The 19,175-nt window shown below is 34.9% G+C and overlaps 1 protein-coding gene across 1 annotated transcript in view; it reads left to right on the forward strand.

The window, feature by feature from the left end:
• NDST4 (N-deacetylase and N-sulfotransferase 4) overlaps window positions 1–19,175 on the forward strand; it is a 251,474-nt gene that overhangs the window by 143,585 nt on the left and 88,714 nt on the right. Inside the window, exons 4-5 of the mRNA XM_043569681.1 lie at window positions 4,341–4,526; window positions 6,435–6,563. Of these exons, the coding sequence (XP_043425616.1) occupies window positions 4,341–4,526; window positions 6,435–6,563 (315 nt within the window). The remainder of the gene's footprint in view (window positions 1–4,340; window positions 4,527–6,434; window positions 6,564–19,175) is intronic.

Consider the following 19,175-nt stretch of genomic DNA (forward strand, 5'->3'; position numbering starts at 1 on the left):
ATGTTGCAATGCATGCTGACACAGAGGTGTTTGTGTTCATCAAGATTAATCCATTGGAGCAATGGTCTTTCAAGAGAATTTGTTCTCCTTCTTTATGTTCCCTACTTTACATGGTTTCACCACATGTTGTTCTGTGTTAAATACTTGGGGTATTTATTATTTAAGTAAATTAGTCTCATATTTATTTTCTCTATCATTACCACTGGCTGATGAGTACATAAAATTAAGTAGTCATATATATTACATGATAGTATCCAACTAGACAAATAGGTGTTTGCCATATATCAATGAGTTTTCTTGAAGAAATATTGGGCACTGCATTAGCAATCTCTTCCTCCTCTGTTTTCCTAGAATTCAAACCATTGACATCTCATCTGAACTCCTTAAACTTTTCATACTTATTATAAAGGAGCGAGAACTACCCATATCAGTAAGATTTCCATGCTAGAAGCAGAAGCCACTTGAAGTTATTTTAAACAGGGGGAGTTTTTACTTAGCAATTTAAGTGCTTCCAAAAACTTTAGAAAGGCTGATGAAGCAGAGTCTAGGCTGTTCCTCTCAAAGGACTCACAAAGCCAGACAGAACTGTTTCCCTAGAGAAATGACCACTTCCAAAGCTGCCACTGGAGCTCTGGCAGAAGCATAAGTTTCTACTGCTGCCCTGCAAATGGGCACCAAATACTGCCTCAGAAAAGTCTCCTATTTTCAAGACCGTAGTGTCAATAACAGGAGCCAGGAGCTACCACACTTCAGCATTTGCCCATCTACTGCCTTCTAAAATATGTCCTGAGTACTTCTAATTGGCTGAGTGCAATAATTGGCTGAGTGCATAACAAATGAGAGCTGCGGAGAAGTTTGGGAAAGGTAGAATTTTGCTTTATAACCTCTCCAAATGAAAATAGAGTAGATAGGAGTTACAGTTCAGAAATATGTATTAGAATCAATTCTCTGTCTATAAAGTACTTCCAATCATTAACTGGGGTTGGAGTGGGAGCTCACAGTAGTAACAACTTAGTAGAAAAGCAAATGTAAAATCTGTGAATTTAGAAAACTTGATTATAATTTTAGCTCTGACATTTAGGAACATGAACAAGTCATTTGCCTTCCCTGAGCCTCAGTTTCCACATTTGATAATAACATCTAAGCCACCTCACAGGGTGCTTATGAGGATCTCACTAGAAAAATGTGAAAACACTTCATAAATATTATGTACTTAGCAACTGTAAGCAGATATGATCAGTAGGAACAAAGAAAAATTAAATGAGATCATTTCATCTAGTATTGAAAGTTTAATGCTAAATACATTTTATTTTATTCCAGTTATTGAAAACTGGTGACCCTATTTTTGTATAGTCTGTAAATTACCATATTATCTCATTTCCCAATCAACTAGGAATTTAATGTAACTGGGAAAATTTAATCAAGTTTAATTATAAATATCTGTGATATCATTTTGCAATGTCATAGAAATCTTAGATCCTATAAAGACATTGTTTTAATAAATAATAAAAACCATATTTGAATTAGTTTATTCTGCCATTTTATTTCTCTTCCTATAGTTTCAAATGCTTCCTTTATTCATATGAGCAAATCTTTTAAATTTTGTTAATTTTTGTGATCGTTTATAAGTATGTTTAGTTCACTTTTTAGTTGACCAAATCTCTGTGAAGTGGGTTTTAAGCTCTAGGCAGTAAAGTATGAAGGTTTCCAGTTCAGCAAGCTTCTTGATAACAGAAAAAGAGTTTCTAGGGAATTACTTTTCATTTTGTGTTATCATTTAGATTGAAAAAGTATAAACTCATAATTATCTAGTGTGATTTACTATTTTGATTGAGCTCTGGTTGTCAGAGTGATAAGATGACCTTATGAGCAGTATAACATTGAGCCCCTAGAAATCAATAAATATAATAAAATCCTTTTACTGCCCCTTCCTTCCTACTCACTAAATCAATTGCTTTTTACCTTCTGGTTTTTCATGAAAGTTCTACAATTCATTTTACTACCTGTCAAAATTGAAATGTTTTTTTTTTCCTGAGGAGATATAGTTGTTTGATATTTCAATTTTCTTCATGATTTCACTTTTCATCTCTTTCTTTCTAGGACATTTACATACTTATCTAGTGTTGTAGGCTCCAAGTTTGGAATAAAATATTATATGGGGATAGTAAATAAGGACTAGCACCATGATTAGTACAGATATGAGGATTCATATATTGTTGATTTTGTTATTTGCAAATCATGGGATTAGACTATTACAAAACCTCCATATGAATCATGGAAGGGTAATGAGAGTATAACAGATTGGTTTTCCTTTCTTATAAATCAGGAGTGCTTCTCTAAATATCAGTCATACGAGTTCTACTTACCAGATAGAAAGGTTTGAACACACTTGACCCTATATTTCTCTGATGAGGAAGTTCATCTGTATCTTATACCCAATGTATCCACACTTGGCTACCTGATGATACCTGGACACTTTGCAAGGATTCACTGGGCAACATGGAACTAAGCCAAGAGAACTAAGGCTTTTCCCAGTACATGACCCCCGGTGATCTATCAAAATAACAGTAGCTACCTGCTCGTAGGCAGCTTCCAAGTAGTTTTGTTACTGGACATTTCCAACTTTGCCTTATATTGAAAGTATAAGCTCCTGGGAAAGTATTTTTCTTCTGCACACAGCAAGAAATTAGTTTTCCCCAGTGCCTAGCAAAAGACTCTAGCTCATTTTATAGCATTGATTTCATAATTCAGTCTTTCTACAGAGTCATTTATTGTAATAGATGTTAGAAAACACATAGTCTTGATGAAAGAGAGGTAGATTTGGCTATACAATGAGAGTCAGTCTATGAAAGGAAAATGATGGAAAATGAAACAAAATATTTAGGGTCCATCTTCTGAGCTGAGTGTGACATGTGACTTAGGCACTATAGATATTTGATCCATTCACTGCTTGCTTATTATGCCAAACTGAATTCTTTTCTTATGCTGTGTGCCATATAATGGAAAATATTAATGGCAATTGTCAACACTTTTGTGTTCTGCTTATTGATTCAATCAACTTTCATATAATACTATACACTCTCATTTATAACCTCATTGATGAGATTCAATCCTATAAGGTGTCTTATAAAGCAGAAAAGCATTTAAAGGGAGAAATATAAACAAGGAGAAATTAGAAAGCTGCAGATCTATATCATATACCTTGCAATCTAATGTCATTCTTCAACAACTTTTTCATTTTCTTATTTTAAATATATACCTGTTTTCCTTTAGACTCAGTTGTTTACCCAGGGCAAGCATTTCATAGTAAAGTGTATGTTTCATAAAAAGTGAATTGAGCTGCTGTGAACCAAAACCAAGGAAAAAAACCTTAATTTGGCTTTTCCTTTACCCTTCAAATCATCACTGGGTCTTATATGACATTTTCCCCCTGGCTTTTAAAATTGGACACCATGGGGCACCTGGGTGGCTCAGTCGGTTAAGCGTCCGACTTTGGTTCAGGTCATGATCTCATGGGTTATGAGTTAGAGCCCCGCATCAGGCTCTGTGCTGACAGCTCAGAGCCTGGAGCCTCCTTTGGATTCTGTGTCTCCTCCTCTCTCTACCCCTCCCATGCTCATGCTCTTTCTATGTCTCTCAATAATAAATAAACACTAATAAAATGAAATGAAATGAAATGAAATGACATTGGACCACCAAAATTCAACCTAGCTTGGACACCCATGTTCCCTTTAAAATGCACCATTACAATTCATTTCCTCCCCACTTTTACTTCATCTGAATGTGTTCTCACTAGATCCTTCTTCCAGAAACATAGAACAGATCATGCCCCTCCATTCTCAAAGAGCTTCCTTATCTACACTATTTAAATTGAATTTTTTCCAAATCTCTTAGTTCATAGTAAAGGCTCATTACTTTATAGTTCAGACTTACCTTTCTGGTTGTCTTTAACATTACACACACACACACACACACACACACACACACACACAGATAAACACACACACTCTTTCATCTTTGGGCACTTGCTCAAGTGACACTGTTTTTCTATAACTATCTAAGGAAAGACCATGTTCTCTTCCTATCTTCTCCCCAGACTTTCAGTATTCAAAATTCAGAATGAATATCACCCACACACCACATGCCAAAGTATTTACTGTGTCTATGATAGAATCAGAGTTCTATAAGATTATGAGTTCCTGAAAGGCAAAACTCCATGTTAGTTTTTATATTTATTGTATTTAGCATAGAATTCAATGTATGTTAAATAATGTTTATGGAAACAATTTTAATGGAATTCAATTGACCACACTCCATGTAATGTCCTTGCCTTCTTTTAGGAACATGGAATCCCTATCAACATGGGCTACGCGGTGGCACCACATCACTCAGGGGTCTACCCGGTTCATATTCAGTTATATGAAGCTTGGAAGAAGGTCTGGGGTATTCAGGTCACCAGCACTGAAGAATATCCACATTTGAAACCTGCACGGTACCGAAAGGGCTTCATTCACAATAACATCATGGTGAGCACATACTGCTATGTGTATTGAAGGCTCTTAATATCTGTATGTGGAATAAATACAACATATAACTGCAGACCTCTGTGACATGATAGCATAAGTTCCTAACATACCATGGTGGTGACAGGTCACCCATTAACACGTTGTTTGCATGTTATTGGCTTGCTGTGGGTGGTTTTAGCAAAGTCTAAACAAGCTCAAGATAACTGAAAATGAGTTTCAAATGAATCATCCTTGCAGTTTCTCAATTGAAGTTTTGTCTGGGGACCCTATACTTCTGGGAGTTTCTCCTTGTCTGTTTGTTTAGATGGTCATATTGAGAGTTTTCCAAGCAAAATGTTGGTCCATGGATCAAGCAAATGCCTCTCAAGTCACTACACTATTAACAGAATCAAACAAATAACATCTGAAAGTTATCCACCCAGTTTGCTTTGGCTTTCAGACACTTAAGAGTATCTTAGGATATTATTTTATTCTTCTTTTTTCTTTTCCTTGCATGCTACTAAAGTTGAGGTGTATATATATTTTTTCCAGATATGTTGATTCAAAAAATAATAATATGATACAAGAATGCTGTATCAGTTGCTATAAATGAGAATAGAATCAAATGAATTTTAGATGAGAATTTATAAGTATTCATTGGAGTGGAAAAGATATGGTGGTATTCCTCACTTTGAAATAAAATAGTCCATTTAATATGCCCATCCCCATTTCTGGGGCTTCAGGTTATATTCTCATTTTCAGTTGCCTAGATCATAGCAACAGCAAACTGTTCTCCCTACTTTAAATATTTACATTTTCTCAATCCATTATTCAGATTGCTGTTAGAACTATCTATCTATCCATCCATCTATCTATTATTTATTTAATCACTATCTAAAAACATACAAACAAAAAAAAAAGCACTAGAACACATGCCTAACCACAACTAGTACTAGAAGACCTAGATCCTAGATTTAAAAAGTCTCAGATTTAAAAATGGAGCTACTAATAATGAAAACAGTGGTATTGACATTCATAAAAATCCAGGAAGTATAGAAAGAATTGCTCTTATGTAATTTTGAATCAGACTGAAAGTATCGTTTTCCCTTTATTAAGTTACATGTTGACATATCATAAAATAAAAACATTCATTTTAACCAATATTACATGCGTTCATTTAGTTTGAATTTAATACAAACTATTATAAGCAAAGAATATATGAAATTATAGTTACTCTGTTCAATTGGATGCATTTTCCTTTAGATTATAAGCAGTTTATTATTCAAAACAAACTTTTGGAATAAAATTACTTATTTGCTTTCTGTGTTGAACATTCAAATTTATAACAGAATTAACCACAGAATATGCCAGAAGCAGTCATTAAATGATTTGACTACTACTGTGATTAAAAATTTAAAATCAGTGTAGTAAAACAAAATATATGAAAGTGGAAGAAGTGATGGAAATGGATTGTTTTTGAATCTTAGAACCAGTGCTCGCTTCAGCAGCACATATACTAAAATTGAATCTTAGAACCTGAGTACCATGTAAGATTGTATTTCAGAAGCAAGGAGAGTAGTGACCTAATACCATGAAAAATGTAAATGTGGAAAATCTCTATATTTAAATTAATTAATCCTAAGAAGGCTTTTATTTTTTGTCAGTCTTTTCACATAACTCAGCTGGTAGGTGAGATTTCTAGAACTTCCCGAAAATGTTTTAGCCTATCTGTCCCATAGCATTGATCTGGCAACTCCCTTAATATTTAGATAATTACACCAATACCAGCTCTTGATTACAGTAAGATTTTCGCTTTAGCAACCAAAGAACTCCGATAGAAAATGATAGTTTGCAGACTCTGAAGTCATGAGACAGTGATGGAGCTCTTAAGTCATGTCAGTGTGCTCTTCTTTCTCCCCTTTTCCTCAGGTCCTCCCTCGACAGACCTGTGGGTTGTTCACCCACACTATTTTCTACAAAGAATATCCAGGAGGACCCCAAGAATTGGATAAAAGTATCAGAGGAGGTGAACTTTTCCTCACAATCCTTCTAAACCCGGTATGTATTCTATTTATGTTTTTTATAATAACATGTGATTTTCAAATATGTGTTTCCTTTTGTTTCCGTTGCCAACCCTTTCACAAGAAAAGGTGGTAAATACTAGCCCTACTAGAAAGAAATTAGACTACATCTCCAAATATTCGAACTTGATTTTTAATTTTTATGATCTTCAATCAGGAATAACACAGAATTATTAAGAAGCATGTATTGAATTTAAGAACTCAATGTAATATAGCATCTCAATGTTGACTTCTATTCTTGAATTGTAGTGAAGACATAATAAAATGCAGTTTTCTCGCCCAAAATTAATATTCACAATATCATCAGTGAATGTATATTTTGTCCATAAATTGAGTTTGCTTATTGCTCTAAATATCAGTAGATGCACAATTCAGTCTCTAAAAATGATCACAATGTTAAATTGCATTGAAAATATGTAGCTAGGAGCACCTGGGTGGCACAGTAGGTTGAGTGTCTGACTCTTGATTTTGGCTTGGATCATGATCCCAGGGTTGTGGAATCGAGCCCTTAGTTGGGCTCCGCACTGAGCTTGGAGCTTGCTTGAGATCCTTTCTCCCCCTCTGCCCCTCCCTGCTTGTGCTCTCTCTCTCCCTCTCTCTCTCTCTCTCTAAAATGAAAAAATAAATAAATAAAAATTTAAAAATTAAAAACTAAAAATAAATATGTAGCTATGTATTATCTTTGCAGACCAGGGTCATCTGAGGCCTATTTTTAAAATCTCCACTAAGTTTATTTGGAATCAAAGGTAGAATGTTTGGCCCTTTTTTCTTTAATTGTGTCCTTTCATCTTTCAAAGTTTTACAGTTTTATTTCCTGGTTGTGTGTAAAAGTATATCAAGGTGGGAATATATTATAACTAGATAATGCTGAAATTATTTCAGCTTTTTTATTTTTCTCCCATAAATATTTCATTTCTGAGGTCTTACAAAAGCATCTCCTCTTTTACATCTCAGTACACACAAAAAGTATGAAGCAGTATGTCATATGCTATGCTTAATGTAAGAAATTTTCATACTCAGAGAAAAAGATTCATGCATTAAACAAAACTACAGCTCAGTTGTCTGTGGTGAAGGTATGTTTAAAATGAATTATTTAAATAATTTTATAAGGTATTTTAAATGCCGGAAGAAATTAAATAAACCTACATTGTGTAAAAATGAAAACCTATAAATTGGATTGAAGGAGTAGGGAAGTGGGGGTTAAAATGCCTTATACAAAATAATCAATCAAAAATAATAAAAAGAAAACTTTTTCATCAAATGACATAGTTATTGAAAACAAAACAAAATTTTAAAAAGGTCTGTTGTGTTTGGGTGATATTAAACGGGTGAACAGCTTGGATGCTCTATGATCTTTCACAAGAAACGATTTCTCAGAACTTGCTTGTTCCTCTGTAAAACAAGTTAGTTGAACTGGACAATCTTCAATGTGCCTCAGAGGTATTGCTAATGGACCTAAGTCTGAGATACCTCAACGTTTTGTGTGTAATTCAAACTCATTGACACTTAAAAAAATATCAAGATATTCTAAAAGTATTATTTTTGGAATTGAAGTATGCACATGGATGTTAATGAAAGCAGATGTGGGAAACCTTTCTGTTTACTCCTTTCTTCACTAATTGAGAATTGATCTCCACAAAGGCAAGGGTCACTTCTTCCTACCTTTTTCATATCAGGGCTACACTCTTGACTTGCACTAACCATTTCTTAAGGGGAAGAGGATAAGTATCAGAGCACTGATGATTGCCTCCCCTAAAACTCTTGCCCACAGGTCTGATGGCTACTACTGTAAATTACCTGAATGCCTGTCTACTTTCCATTAAAAAGATGGATATAAAACTGTTTTTTTAATTTTGAATTCAGTATTGTACCCTTCATAAAGCATCATTCAGAGAGTTATAGTTGGCCTTTTAAATAAAATAGAGGACTATTTGGCGTCTAGTATTTCTACCTTTAGCACTTGTGAACTCACAAAACAACACTAACTATAGCAAACCTTCTTTTACAAGATTGTCACTGTCACACAGATTGATTTTAATTGCAGGTGGAATGGAACAGTAGAGGAGGGAAGTTTCAGGAGACTTTTTGCATCCATTCACAGCTGTGCTTACTTGATCATTGTGAATTAATGGTGAACTCAAAACAGGATACATGAGTAAAGGAGAGAGCAATGGTCAAAGTGTGAATAATATAGAACATCATAAAGTATGGTAATATGAAGCCTGTATCTGGCAAATGGCAGCCCACAAAGATGTGAGATTAAAGAACAATGTTGCTCACAACATGGATAGTGTACACCCATAAACAATCTAAGTTGATGCTACTCAGCAATCTAGGGAGCCAGGTGGCAGGCAGCATCTGATGGAACCCATCAAAATGGGCCTTAGTTCCAGACCTGTGTAGGCAGAAGTTACAAGACGTATTAGTCGGTGTTCTCCAGAGAAACAGAACCGGTAGGGTGAGGGATGGTAGGGTGACAGAGATTTATTATAAAGAATTTGCTCATGTGATTATGTAGTTTGATAAGTCTCAATATCTGCAATTGGCAAGCTGGAGACCTAGAAGAACCAATGATGTCGTTCTAGTACAAGTCCTAAGGATTAACCTTAGGCCTGAGAATCAGGAGACCTGATGGTGTAGTTCCAGTCCAAAGGTTGGCAATATCAAGACCCAGGAAGAACCAATGTTTCAATCCAAATCTGAAGGCAAAAAAACAAACCAACAAACAAATAAGCAATGTTCTAGCTCAAAACCATCAGTAAGGAGTTCTCTTTTACTCACAGGATGATGAGCTGTTTTGTTCTATTCAGGTCTTCAACTGATTGGATGAGGTCCATCCACATTAGAGAGAACCATCTGCTTTACTCAGTTGACCAATTCAGTTGTTAATTTCATTCAAAACATCCTCACAGACACACTCAAAATAATATTTGAGCAATTGTCTGTGTACTCTATGGCCCAGTCAAGCTGACACATAAATTAATCACACCAAATGAAAGATTTAATGTGGGAAGCAGTCTGAAAGTGAATGAAATAAAATGAGCAACACAGAAAGAGAGGAGGAAGTGATGAATGAAGAAGCTTGGAATGTAAGCTTAGAAGTTTCTTTTGCATGTGTCCTATTACAAATAGAGAAACATCTCAGGTGATGGGCTATGATCAGTATTCACACTGATATGGAGAAAAGAAATATTCAGACTGTTTAATTACAATTCCAGGTTAGATGGTTCAGCAGGTCTGGCAAGGAATGGGCTTACAGGAATAGAGTGAGGAAAAAAGAAAACAAAAAGAGAAAATATCATACTGACACCCAGCCTTCCCCTTTGATCTATTATTTTTCTCCAGCCATCACTTAATTCTTTGTCAGAGTAACATTATCTCCTTACTCTTTCACCAAAACCATGCTGAAGAAAAAAATCTGTAAGTTCATTGATGTGAAGATATGCAGTTGATATGAATTTAATATGCTAACTCTAAGAATATTTATATTCTAACAGAACCAGTTCCCAAGAGATGCATTATTTTAGGTATCAAAGTCCCTTGTGAAGATATGTTTTTAGTAGGAGGCATTCAAAACCCATGAAATCACCCAGAAATCATCGCTTCCTCTACTTACTGTTCCAATTGACTCGTAATATGGAAAAGTGATTTTGCGAGAACTTATAAGTAGGATAAGTGATCACTAGTATTAGTATAAACTCTAAAGATTAAAGGCCAATCTAGCTTTAATTTATTTTTTAATTGATGATCTATACTTTCACATAATAAGAATGCTATACTTAGCAAATATTATATCTCTCTTGTATGGTAATTCTCTCAATGAATTTGTAAATGATCTATGGATTTTTGTTTGTCCTATTGGGTTTTTTGTATGTTGATGAATGGATGGATAGGGATATAGACAGAATGACACAAAGATAGGAGTGAGAGTAAATACTCCAGATAATAATATCAACATCCAGTTTTTCTTAGCACATTGGAATGATAGACCAAATCTAGCAAGACAAAATTTAACAGGAAATAATGAAAACCCCAAAAATTATTTTCAAAGAAAATAGTGGCATAATTACAGCATTGTATAAGAATAAATATTATATAAGACTAGATTAAATCTGCCAGAAAATCTTATAGCCTGCATCATGACATATTAAGTTCCTTGTCATTGAAATTGCCCTAACAGAAATGTTGTAGGAATATGGAATCTATTACTTTTAGTATCTCATTTGATGCTAGAAATCTGTGGTTCTATTCTTACTCAGCTAGACACTAGGTATATCTCTTTCATTGTAAAACATTAAAAAATATAAAGTGGGTTTAATTTTAAATATTACAAACCAGCATTATAAACTTGGTTATACTCTATGATTGTAAGGTCAGAGGAAAAGAAGAAAGAGTAACTTATCAACATGCATACACATAAAAGAATGAGATAAAATGGGAAGAAATTCAGTAGTAGATGTATTAATGGAAATGTATTGACAAGAAAAAAATTTTCCATCATCAGTATACTGAAAGAAATATTACTGACAGATTTAGCAGAATTATTCTGAATAGATTGGTAGTTTCTGGATTCATTTGTATGTAAACATACTATGAGGCTAATAAAAGCTGGAAAAAGTATATGAGGGAATGTCCTGGAATCTCCCTCTCTAGAGTACTTTAAAATAGAATCAACAACTATATAGTTCTTTCTTATTGCCTTGGGAGTTCATCTGCCTAAAGGAAGGGGACTGGATTAAATAACCTTGAAAAGTTCCACGTATTTTTTTTTCTGGTTTATAACTTCTACAACTCTGCTCTGCAGTCAAAAAGGCACAAACCTTTCTGCAGAAACAGACCCATAAATACAGAGGACAAATTGGTGTTGCCAGGGGGTAGGGAGGATAGGGGGTGGACAAAGGGGGTGAAGGGGAGTGGGAAGGGGAGTGGGAAGGCAGTGTGAGGGAAGGGGAGGGCACAAACTTCCAGTTATGGAATTAATAAGTCATGGAGATGAAAGGCACAGCATAGGGGATATAGTCAATGGTATGGTAATAGCATAGTATGGTGACAGATTGTAGCTACACTTGTGGTGAGCACAGTATAGCCTAGAGACTTGTTGGGGCAACTGGGTGGCTCAGTTGGTTGACAGTCTGACTCTTGATATTGACTCGTATCATGACCCCAGGGTCGTGGGATCGAGCCCTGTGTCAGGCTCTGCACTAAGCATGGAGCATGCTTAAGATTCTCTCTCTCTCCCTCCCTTTGCCCCTTTCCCCTGCTCATGCTCTCTCTCTCAAATAAAAATAAAATAAGGTAAAATAAAATAAAATAAAATAAAATAAAATAAAATAAAAATGCATATAGACTTATACAATCACTATGTATACACCTGAAACTAATGTAACATTGTTTGTTAAATATATTTAATTAAAAAAAACTGGTATATTACAAAGGGATGAGGCAGCACAAACTACATCAAGATCAAGGCAGTTTTGTTCTTTGTCCAACTTAGAAATTTGCATTATTTTGTATTGTCCCCTCTAGAATAGATCTGTATCATTTCTGTACTCAAAAGTCTCTGATGTTTTTTTTTCTTTATGCATTTTCAACAGTTTTATAAATTGTGACTCTAGCTGGCATCCTGCTTCTATACATGTTTTAAAATAATGTGATTATTTTCTGGGGCACTTGGCTGACTCAGTTGGAAGAAGCATGCAACTCTTGATCTTATGGTCATGAGTTTGAGCCCCATGTTGTATGTAGAGATTACTAAAAAAAAAATAAACTTAAAAAAATAAAAGTAGGGGCAACTGGGTGGCTCAGTAGATTAAGCATCTGATTCTTGATTTTGGCTCAAGTCATGATCTCACAGTTCATGAGATCAAGCCCTGCATCATGAGATCGAGCCCTGCATCTGGCTCCATGCTGGGCATGGAGTCTGCTTGGGATTCTCTCTGCCCCTCACCTGCTCCTGCTCTTGCTCTCTCTCTCTCTCTCTCACTCTCGCTCTCTCTCTCTCAAAATAAAAAAAAATAAATATTGTAAAAATAAAAATAAATAAAACAAAATAAAATATGTCACTATTTTCTAATCTACCATAAAATAGAAAATACAAATTGGAATATATTTTTACATCTTGACTCACATATGAACTCCTGTTACTATTGTGTAACAGTACTGTTGTGTGAAACTTTTGATTCAGGAAACAGCAAAGAACAGGGTTTCTTCATATCCTTGAATACCAATTTGTTTTGCCCAAATGAATCTAACAGTTGAAAACTAAATGATATGAGGGCAATTTGAATGGCATTTCAAAAGAATAGCTAGGTATCTGTTCACTTAACATTCAGATAACTTCCTCTTATTTTTCTTAGATTCTATCATGACCTCATCACATATTGATATTTTCCTGCACTGCTCCACACTTGTCAAATACTAACATGTATTTCCCTGGTGCCGAATCCTTCCTGTATTTTCAATATAATCTTTGTTCAGACAGGAAGAAATATAATTTAATCATGTATGAGGTGAAACAGCTTATACCAGGTAACCCACCATCATTCAAGCTGAGACACTAACCTATAAAATATGCAGCAGCTGACAATAATAAAGGAAGTCTGGAGTCTTATCAGATGGTGTCACCAGTAACTATAAAAGCTTGAAATGAGTGTGTTCTACTGGATTTAATTTTTTAACTCATTTTAATTTTATGTTATGCAAAGAACAATATGAAAATAGAATTTTCTAAGTTTCTTAACAGATATGCTTAAAGATGTTTAAATTCTAGAATGTCTTAAAATGGCAGTACTGGAGCCAGAAAATCTATGTTTTTCCAAAGTTCAAAGCAGAGTCTAGACTTGCTAACCCTTGCCTGTATTTTGGTCAATTGCAAATTCAGGTGAACAAAAAATATGTGCCTGAAAGAGCGGTGTACTTGAAATTGACAGTAGAGTATAATGGAACTGCAATGATATACTTCTCCATGTGCTGTCTGCTGAACTTTCATACACCTGGGCTGCTTAATGAGCTTTCCTTCTTCGTGTATATCAATCTCCAAGTTCCTGGAATCTAATAGCAGGTGCAGTGCATTTTGGATTAGTGCTGGCTCTTAAGACAAAGTAGAGAAAAGACAGATGTAAGGCATAGAACAACATCAACATGAATAGCCTGAACCAAACTTTAAGTTCCTTAGTGCTGAAATAATATAGAATCAGATATGTAAGATAACAAACAGAAGCATATTTTATGTGCAGCACAATATAAAATGCAGGAAACATCCCAAGTCTATTTTAGAGCAGATTATAAAGAATTACCGATTACTGTTATCAAGGCATCCGAGTATTCTTTTACGATCTTGATTTTGATTTCCTATAAATGCCGTGCTTTAGAGAGAATTGTAACAACCAGATAATATTTCATGTAGAACAAGCAATTATATTTTCCATCAAAATATATTTCTCTCCAAAATAATATGTTAATATTTCTGTCTCGGGGTCACAGGAGATTTTTTACATGTGTTTCAGCACTGTGTATTTTAAAAATAAATAAATAAATTGACTTATAACTGCTCTACTATAGTGAAATCTGCCGTTTATCTGGGCAGGATTTTGAAGCAATTAGTGTTACTGGGAACTGTGGGGCATAGAGCCTGGAAGAAGAGCCACCAACTGTGAGAAGAATGGACCCCTGTAGAGAATATAGATTGTGGAAAATTCTATTTCCACTCACAGAAAGATCTACAGTCACCTCTTTTTTTCCTTTATCTGTTTCTTTTTTTTCCTTAAAGATTTGCAGGACTAACCTTTACAAAAGGACATAAATCAGCCCTTCTGAAGTGATTCACACTCACAGCAGGGACTTTGTAAAATCTGGAGTCAGCTAAGATCTGTGGCCTCACTATGTATGATATTATTCTTTCTGTTCACACTGAAATTCAGGATCAGAGTTAGTACAGGGATCTAGAGAATGTGAAGAAATATTGCTCTTTCCTACTTTGGGAGGTAGTGCAGCTTTTGTTTAATTTTCCACAGTAGGATTTACATAGAAATTAGTTGTTCAGAATGTAAAGCATGCCAGAATATTTTTGTCACCTAAACCTGAACTCTCTTAGTTTCACCAAATAAGAGGAAGATTGCTATTATTGTGTAGACATGTTTCTTTCTAATGCAATGGTTGCTACAGATCCTGATGGAACATAATTTACATTCCTATATATTTCTAGACCATGAACAAATCCATAAAATTGCATTGTTTTTTTTCAATTTTGTTCCCCTAGAAAAATAAATGGAAACAACAATATTTTATTGGGGAAGTCTATTTCATCTAGCATAACTGGATAATTTAGTTTCCCCAAAGCATTTTATGAAAGGAGGTAGAATAGCTCTTTAACATAAATAAATTTTCAACAGCAAAAAATACAACCTCCTGTTTATGTGGATGTTAGTCAATAGATAAACCCTTTTTTCCCTCTATGTTGAAGCTTGTAATATATAAGCGTTAGGAGCATAATGCTCTTGACATTCAGGGATAGTGTGGGAGCAAAATCAGTGAATTCGTGGTAATAAGAAAAAAATAAAACCTCTCTGCCTCACTGTTTATATGGCTTAGTGGGTTGGTGGGATAGTAGGAAAGTAAGTGGGTTTTGTGAGACTCTACAAAATTAAAATTGAAAATTTTATCATCTTGATTTTATCATCTTTTCCACAAATTATGTAACACCTAAGTATTTCATATATCTTATTTCTTTTTCTTCATAGTTTTTTTTTCTAATTTTGAAGTACAGTGAAGCAGAAAGACCATTTGTATCACTTTATTTCACTTTGTTTATTCCTACTTCATTCCCCTGGCTACTCTGAGGAGTCAGATAATGTGAAAATAAAAATATGAGCTCTTTTCTAAAACATGTTGATATTTTCATGTTTTTTTTTATTTCTGGAGACCCAAATTATTTAGTTTTATTTTTCTTTAATTAATGGCTATATGCTGATCTAATAAGGAGTATTTAGGTAAATACTTAACTTGCTGGTATCCATTGAGGAATTGAAAGGAAAAAGTCATATTTAAAAAAAATTAATGTTTATTCTTGAGAGAGAGAGAGACAGAGCACGAGCAGGGAAAGGACAGAGAGAGAGGGAGAGGGAGACACAGAATCCGAAGCAGGCTCCAGGCTCCAAGCTGTCAGCACAGAGCCCACGCAGGGCTCCAGTTCATGAACCCTGAGATCATGACCTGAGCCAAAGTCCGGTGCCTAACCTACTGAACCACCCAGGTGTCCCAAAAGGAAAAAGTCTTACAATTTCTATCCCTACAGTCTTATCAGCAGGCCAAAAAGTTTCTATCACTGAAGTTAGGTTGAGTTGACATTTATTTGTTAAATTTTTATTTGAGGTTTACCTAATCTTAAATGTAAAAATTATTGTTAAAAATAATTGGAAATCTCGGGCTTCATTTATAACGAATTGTTACAGTGTCATCTATTGCTGGGAGGGCAACCCGCCCCCCCCCCCTGCTATTTGTGTCTCAATCTTTTTATTTCTTTATTGATCTGATTACTTTATTTTATTTTATTTTATTTTATTTTATTTTTTATTATTTTATATGAAATTTATTGTCAAATTGGTTTCCATACAATACCCAGTGCTCATCCCAACAGGTGCCCTCCTCAATGATTAAATTTTTTTAAGGAGATCATCCTGATGAGTTCGGTATAAAATAGTTCTAACATGTGAATATTCACGCATGTGCATAACTCAGTCAAGGAAGGCATAGGAATGCTGTTCAGAGGAGTTGATATTTGAGTGAGCTGAGCGATAGTAGGGATTCATCACACAAATGAGGTAACATGATGGGGTTGTGGAGTGACAGTTTGCAGTGGCAGTTTTCCAGTCAGAGAGAAGAGCTAAAGTTAGCGAGGTAAAGCCATCATTGCAAGTTTGGGATCTGTAAATGTCTGGGGTTTGCAGGAGCACAAGATGAAGGTAACATAAGATCTTACTCTTGTGAGATCACAAAAGTTTTGTATGACATGTGGACAGTTTGAATATTATTATTCTGTTGTAGGAAGGGAAGGGATTTAAGCAAGGGGGTGGCAGAATCAAACATAAATTTTTATCTGTACTTCTAGCTGACATTACAGGATCTGTCCTATATAGAGGACAATAGTATATACCCCTTCTTATGCTGGCAGTGTTTTTCTATCCCTAATATTCCCACCTGCACCTCACTTTTTATCCCTCAGATTTCACCTCTACTTTCTCTTCCTCACCTGGGCCCCTCATGGGTTTAGGAAAGGATGCACTGCTATGTATACACATGGAGCCACATGCACAATACTGCTTACAGTGATGTCTTTACACTTAGTGAATATTATCTTCCTCACCCATGCTATATGCACCCTCAGGCATGAAGTGTTGGCTCAATAGGTATTTGTTGAATAAATGCATACATGGAATTGATAGCATCCCAACTGTCTGTGTCTACTCACATGCTATTTCACACAAGTTGTTAGAGCTGTGTCAGAAGAAAAGGAAAAGAAAGGGAGAATGAAGGAGTAAGGAAAGCAGAGAGAGAGAGCAGAGGTGAAGAGAAAAGGAGAGTGGAATATGGAAAGGAAAGGAAGAAAGGGAAGGGAAGGGAAAATGAGGGAAGGAGTCAAGGGTGGAAAGAAGAAATAAATGGAAAGCCATCCCTTTCTCTTTCATCAAATCAGATGGGCCACAGGAACGGAACGTATCAAAGTGACCGAAACTCAAACAATCTTGTTTTATTTTATTTATTTTTATTAAAAATAAGGAAAAAGCCATATAATATTCCTTAATGCTTCAGAATTTCTCCATTTGTAAAACGGGGGGAATAATGTTAGTCCCCTTACTATTTGTTTTACACAGATAGTATGAAATGTGGTAAAAAGTAAGTGCTTTGATTTTTCAGAGAAAAAGTAAATAATTTGGATAGAATTCTTATTTGAAAAAGTAGAAGCATATATCATTTTTATTATCAAATGATACTTGAGATGTGTTAGCAGCCCATAAACTCTGAGTTTATTTACAGTTTGAATTTTGTTTGATTGTTTCTCCCTGCTGGAACACATAAATCATGGGATAAAGACACTCTCTTTTACAAAGGCTTTCAGTTCATTATGTGTTTTGCTTCTGAAAATGTCCTTGGTTGTGTTATTTTATTGTGCTTTCTGAGCTATTTTTAAATGATAAAATTTCTATCATTATTCTTTATTCCAGTGAAACAAATTGAGTCATCAAATGCAGCCAGTCAAGACTTGTTTGGCCAGTCAAGACTGCTTTGTAAATTTGGTTTAGGTGTCTACAGAAGTACCTCAGATGTTTTTGTCAAAAGGTTTTGTTTTTGTGGTCAGTGTTGCTGATCTTAAGGTCTTTTATTATTATTATTAACAATAGAGAGGTTTGCTGGGAACACTAGGTCCAGACTTTGTTAATACTTTATAGTGAACACTGACCATTGTGGAAGTTTTGCTCAAATGAGTAATAAAATAGATTTATAGCAATCTCTGTGTTTAGCACATAAAAATTAATTATATGAAAAATGGAAGACCTTCCCAATTTTTACATAATTATAGCTAATTTAGATGAATGTGTTGAACTCAGTAGAAATAAGGAAACCCAATCCCACAAACTAAATAGAAAACTCTAGACTGGATTTCATTACTTATCACAAAGGGAAAGGATGCTCTTCATGTCTACAATCATTGATCCTATAGATCTGTCTCCATTGAACTTCACACCTAACAGAACAGTCAGCATTCAATTACCTCTGTGGAAACATTAACTAAAACCAGAGAAGGAGCCAAGAAATTTAGAAGTAAAGAAAAGGTCATGTTCTTGTAAACGGCAAGTTCACAACTGCCAACATCCTTTAGAACTGTATGAAAATTACCAGCTTAAACAATGTAAAAGATTCCAAGCATGAAGTGTTTTCCTGATTTATAATTGTCACTTTTAACACAATTTAAGGTATCCAATAATGACATTCAAAGTATAAAGTGTAAGTAGTGGAATTTTGCTCCTTCTTGAAGCTGTTATTATATCCACTTAAATTCTCTTTCACACACAGGTACACATTCAAATCAAATGTGAATAAAAGATGTGACTTGAAAATTGCCATCCTCCCGAAATTTCTTTTCAGAAGTCCATTCTGTAGTTCACTTAAACAACTTGCTCAAGCAATCAAATCTATATAGCAGAGCTTTCTACATGGGCTGAGATGTTACGCTCATAAACACAGAGTTTAGGAATTATGAGCTATTTAGAGAAATAAAAAAGAAACTTAAACACATCACATTGCCCCAAACTGGAAGCAGCTTTTATCCTATCTTTTGCCAAATGCATCTTTAAAAGGTATGTGCTATAGCATATAATGACTCTTGAATCTTTAGGATTTAGATTTTGAAGAAGCAGCCCATCTGTGAACAAGCGCAGCCGTAGTGACTTACAAGGCAAGGAGTCATTGGCTGAATTATTATGGTTTTGGAAATGACTTTCTAGTGAGCAGGCAAACTCCCAGTAACATCAGAACACATTCCTCTTACAAGATGTGCCCATAGTAGGTCCTGTTCCTGTTGAATGAATAAATC

The sequence above is a fragment of the Prionailurus bengalensis genome, chromosome B1 (assembly GCF_016509475.1).
Source record: "Prionailurus bengalensis isolate Pbe53 chromosome B1, Fcat_Pben_1.1_paternal_pri, whole genome shotgun sequence".
Lineage (NCBI taxonomy): Eukaryota > Metazoa > Chordata > Mammalia > Carnivora > Felidae > Prionailurus > Prionailurus bengalensis.